At 38.7% G+C, this 5137-nt stretch overlaps 1 protein-coding gene across 1 annotated transcript; it reads right to left on the bottom strand.

Annotated features, from left to right (window-relative positions):
* Positions 1-741: 741 nt before the first annotated feature.
* LOC140923387 (carbohydrate sulfotransferase 11-like) lies at positions 742-4092 on the bottom strand. The gene is made up of 3 exons (XM_073373476.1): positions 3934-4092; positions 3066-3280; positions 742-1492 (listed from the first exon to the last, which is right to left on the bottom strand). Exons 1-3 carry the CDS (start codon positions 4073-4075, stop codon positions 905-907), a joined length of 945 nt encoding a protein of 314 aa, XP_073229577.1. The 5' UTR covers positions 4076-4092; the 3' UTR covers positions 742-904.
* Between the last annotated feature and the right edge of the window lie 1045 nt (positions 4093-5137).

The raw sequence follows: 5137 nt of genomic DNA, 5'->3' as shown, positions 1-5137 counted from the left end.
ACTGTTTGTGGTGTTTGCCGTTGTACTGAAAGTACGTCGAAGTCAAACAGAGGTTGAGAAGGTCCATAGTGTCGTCTGTAGGTCGTGGTAGTTCAACAGTAGGGTTTTTAATAGCGTTCTCAGTACAGTCTAGAGCCAGTGGAAGTGGAATGCTGGTGAACAGTGGTTTCACGTCAAAGGACAGTAGTATAATACCAGAGTATAATACCATCAACTGACGTGATACATCTCACTTACACTCTGAAGATAACTACCGCACAGGTTGTCGAAACGTCAGTCACTGTCAACAGCAACAGTCCTATTCAGGACTACATTCACCCGGACGATCAAATTCAACCTGCTTTTGAGATGTTGATATAGGCTTTTAAATTCGAAGAGTTAAGAATTGATCTTTTTGTGCCTTTCTTAACTTTAAGAAGATGATGTAATGATATAAGGACCAAACTCCAAAAAGTCCACTGAACATAATACTAGGTGAAATTTACAACATTCGCACGTTGACCGGCCTCTGCTTGATAAAAAGACAGATTTCGATAGCGCAGGTCAAGTATTTTTGTAATCAAATTGAGTTTCCTCTTGAAAAGCTATTGAAATGATGAAATAAGATAAAGACCTCTGAAAAAAAAAAGGAGTGAAATAAATAAAACTATAAAAATCACTAATAAATTTATCCCACTCAAAATATGCAGATCAAAGTGAAAACACACATTTTTTGCTTTTCAATGTAAGTTTCACCGATTTTTCTTTAAAGCATAGAAAATTGGTTAGGATAAAGGAGAATTGAAATGGCTGCTCTTTTTAACGGTTCGGTGACAAATGTTATTATTGATGAGAGGTTGTACCTCACCAAGGAAATCGTAAAAGAGGATTGGTGAGGATAAAAGAATTGAAATAGCTGCTCCTTTTAACGGTTCGATGATGAATTTTTGATGAGGGTTTGTAAATCGCCTGGGAAATTGTAACCAAACATTTCAAAATCACTTCGGTAAAGCTCCCCTAACCGAGTGATGTATTCAACAGGCACTTGGGAATAGTAATCAAGAGTTTTAGATGAGCTGGTTGACTTGTGAACCGGCGGAAAAGAAACCCGATCGTTAATTCCCGCCATTTTGAGCAAAAGATGTGCGTCATCTTCCAATGTCTCCAAATGACCAATGAAACTGTAGTTTACCGCACAAGGATGGCAAAGCTTCTCGTACTGCCGCCAATGTTGGTTCCGCGCTCTGTCCTCGGAGAAATACTGAATGAATTCAGGAAAGCTAACCCAGTTGTTGTTTTTGTTTAAATCTTTTGGCCTATACTCCTTTATTATATGCATTCGAGTAGATCTACTGACGCTAGTACCGAATCCGATGAATTTGTCTTTATATGCGGAAAGCAGGCGTTTTAGTGGATCACGAACGAAAAGAAATTTGAAATAAGTCTGCAGTCGTATATTTCTCTCTTCTTCTGAGTACTGGTATAATCGTTTCCATAGATTCCAACTGTGTACCTGGAAAATAATGAAAGTACGTGTTTTTCCGCAAAGTTTAAACATAAACATTATAGATCACTTTTAAAAGTTAAAACAGAAGTAGGACATGTTCCCCCCCTCCCTTTTGCCTTCACTGCATGCTTGAAAATAGCAAAAAAAAGTGTTAGCTGCAAATGCGCCATAAATATAAAGCTATTTCGAGAGAGTTGTCGGAAAAAGTGCACTCGACAATCCCGAAATTGAAAGGTATTGTGAGTGGTTTTGTTATTCAAAGAAGTTTGAAAGAATGAAACGAGAGGCCATGGACGTATCTTTGCGGGTGCTACAAGAAAGCAACAAAAGTAGGTTCGACAGCTACAGTGTCAGGAGCAGCGTGTATTGATCATATCCCATATTTCTTTTCGGGATTATCGTGTGCACATTTTTTCCGACAACCTTTCTCGAAATAGCCTGTATAACCACAGGTAACCCAGGCTCTGTGATAGTACCACAGTACGGTTCCAGTAAAATTACCGTGTTTGTATGGGGTAAAAATACCATCCTAAAATTTCTAGGAAATACTAAATAAAGATCAATGAAACTTACTCTGCAGTTAATTATTGTTGTCCTTATTGCTCCAACGAAGTTTCGTGATAATTTGCAGTAATTTGTTCAAATTCACTCTATATACAATAATAATATACAAGGTAGGAAACACGAGATGCCATTTTCGCCGACATGCTCTCAATCAACACAACGTTTTCCGCGAAATTCGAACTCCAACGGAAAATAAACATGCCAGGATCGTAGAAATAGGATAGCAGCAGATAAAGAAACCAATGAAGCTTTCCCAGATAGAGAAACGAATCCCACAGACTTTGACAAACTCGAAGGATATAATCCAAACGGACGGAGAATATGCTCGCCGAAGCAGCCAGGCCAGATCAACGCGCGGCCAGGGAAATGAGGCCTGGGCACTGTACAAAAAGAATCATCCCGTGAGTCCTGAGGTGACCTTTCTGGGGACCGATACATCATTTGCCCAAAGCCACCCTTCATGCACCTAAACGTCATTACAGTGTCTCTGTAGTGGAGATGCTCATTTACTGGTAGCCATTTGATCTCGCGTAACGCACTTGTTATGTGCTCAAATTTCTTTGTTTTTGTGACGGATTCTGCACGCGAAATTCAACAATTAAATGCAGAGTAAGTTTCATTGAAATTCAAAAATTAACTGCAGAGTAAGTTTCATTGATCTTTATTTAGTATTTCCTCGAAATTTTAGGATGGTATTTTTACCCCATACAAACACTGTAATTTTACTTGAACCGTACTGTGGTACTATCACAGAGCCTGGGTTACCTGTGGTATAACAATAAAGCGTATTCACTCACGTGGCCAGCATCTGTGCAATTTTATTCACAGCGGCACATACCTATATAGCCCATATATGGCAGTACCCCTCCCGGGGATTAGACCTTGATTAGGCAAAATGTATACATTATATTGAAGGCGTTTGTGCCCTTGCATATGGCCACAAGAATAGGTGACCAATAAAACCAAGAGAACATAAAAACCTATGGCCTAATTGTGGGTTTTCTAGTATGTGTACCTTTACGTTGTGTCTTAGGCCTCGCAGTTCAGCGAAAACTTTTTTCCAAGTGGTAGTGCCGACCTTCGGAATTGTGCAGTATATGAACTTGTATTCGTCATTTACAGTGATGTACCCCAAATTCTCGCGACTGACTCGAGGTTCCTTCTCGTACGAATTCGTCTGACAGTATTGCTCCATGATCTTTCTCCGGGATGTCTGCCTTTTAATAGCCTCTATAACCAATAGATGTTTATTTAATTTTATTTTAGGATCGATTTTAATCTAATTTAGTTTCATTTGAATTTGAAATAATTTTAAGCGGAGTGTCTTATTACTCGGTTTCTTTCAAAAAACCTTTGGGTAAGAAAACCCTTTTAGAATTTGGACATGGCCTAACTCTTACCGTACGCACGCTATTTGCAGTGCTTTACTGACTCAACACAAAAAAATTAATGTGTTAGCATAGCATTTTACGATTAAATTTGAGCAGTATTTTGTGCCGAGTCAGTTTTATGATCATGTTTGTCTTCAACTTTTGCGAATACACATAACGTAAGGGCTATTGGAACTATTTTTCAGGTGTGAAAATAATGTGTTAGATAGGCTAATATATCAATTGAAAGAAAATTAGTAGTTTTGAAAAGTTCCACCATTCTTCATTTATATAGGACACCAAAAATCATAGATATCGGTTAAATCTTTCCTAGCGAAAAACGAAACTCAAAAACTTTACCATAGCATCATGCCGGAATGGCTTCGTCGAGCCGCCTTAAAAATCTCGCAATAACAGCTTGAAATTAAAGAAGTGTTAGCGTTTTAATACAATTTGGGTAATTTGTTCAGGGAACGTGTCACATACAAAACGCAGTTCCAAGTAATTCTTTACCTTCATAGCTTCTTCCAAATCCTAGAGCACTTGATTCCATTATAACTCGAGTTTCATAGTAAAGGAGCGTAACGAATGCTAGAAACAGAATAAAGTAAGCAATTCTTCTCGCAATTTTACTGAATGGTACTTTGGCTGACATTTTCAGGAGATCTTGGTGATCTGGAAGACGCGTTGAAAATATGTCTAGCAAATCACCCGAGGAATTGTCTTTTATATGCAAATGTTATTTCCTCAGCAGCAGTCTTTCTTTGCATGTTTCACATAAACCTTAGTTTCCATGTTAAACTGAAGATTATTATTTTCAATATGACCCGATTATTGTACGATGTTAAGCCGCATGGGAAAATGTTCTATCTAGTCAGTTACCGACAAAATAATTCATGACTACTCTGTTTATAAGCTTTCAAGTTAAGCCTTCTGAGAAGAGTTTTTGAGCCAGAGTAGCACCGTCACCAAACAGAGTAATATAAAGTATTCGACTGGGACTTAGGAAAAATAAAGAAGTCAATGAACAGAATGATCTCACACTAGGTGGCTTTGACTTGCGAACTGGTGAGTTATTTGTGGCAAACCAATTTGACATCGTTGCCATCGAAGGCATAGCACAAGAACAAAGCAAGTGTTAGAGATAAAACTAAATATCTCTTGATTGATCAGTTTTTGGGTTCCAAACTCATATACAGCAAAGCGTAAAAGCAAAGCTCTCTTTCGAGAAAGAAGACTATAGACCGTGGCCTGCATAACAGGCGCTTTATGGGCCAAGCGTGGCGAACGCGGCATTTCGCGCAAAGCGCGACACGCGCGAGACGAGGGGATGAGGATCATGTGTCATCAATTAGCAAATTGGACCGCAACGTTCATGAAGTGAACGTGGGAAGAGCCAGAACAATGAACTGGTGAACAGGCGCTTTTTTTTTTCCAATTTTAAATGATATGAGCTCTTTGTTTGTCTTGCCCCAGTGCTTCCTTTGCTCTCCAGCATGGCGGTTTTGTATGACGTGAATGACTGGCTGCAAAGGGCCTATTAACGAAACTCTGTAAAGAGCAATAATTGCATAAATCCTTAAACTTCGTGTGTAACGTGCGAATTTCTGGGACCTTTTAATGATTTTCACACGTTTGACTTATTTTTCAATCAAGATACAATTCAATGTGCATTTATTTACCTACTACCTTCATTACTTATCCTATCTATCGGTAC

The sequence above is a fragment of the Porites lutea genome, chromosome 13 (assembly GCF_958299795.1).
Source record: "Porites lutea chromosome 13, jaPorLute2.1, whole genome shotgun sequence".
Taxonomy (NCBI): domain Eukaryota; kingdom Metazoa; phylum Cnidaria; class Anthozoa; order Scleractinia; family Poritidae; genus Porites; species Porites lutea.
This window is presented reverse-complemented; position numbering and strand designations above follow the sequence as displayed.

Bases quoted from the DNA above. Each gene is read 5' to 3' on its own strand.
- LOC140923387 (XM_073373476.1), bottom strand. From the start codon at position 4,075: ATGTCAGCCAAAGTACCATTCAGTAAAATTGCGAGAAGAATTGCTTAC. The intron at 3,281-3,933 runs GTAAAGAATTAC...TATTGGTTATAG, and splicing joins ATTTGGAAGAAGCTATGAAG to AGGCTATTAAAAGGCAGACA. The intron at 1,493-3,065 runs GTACACATACTA...ATTATTTTCCAG, and splicing joins GCCTAAGACACAACGTAAAG to GTACACAGTTGGAATCTATG.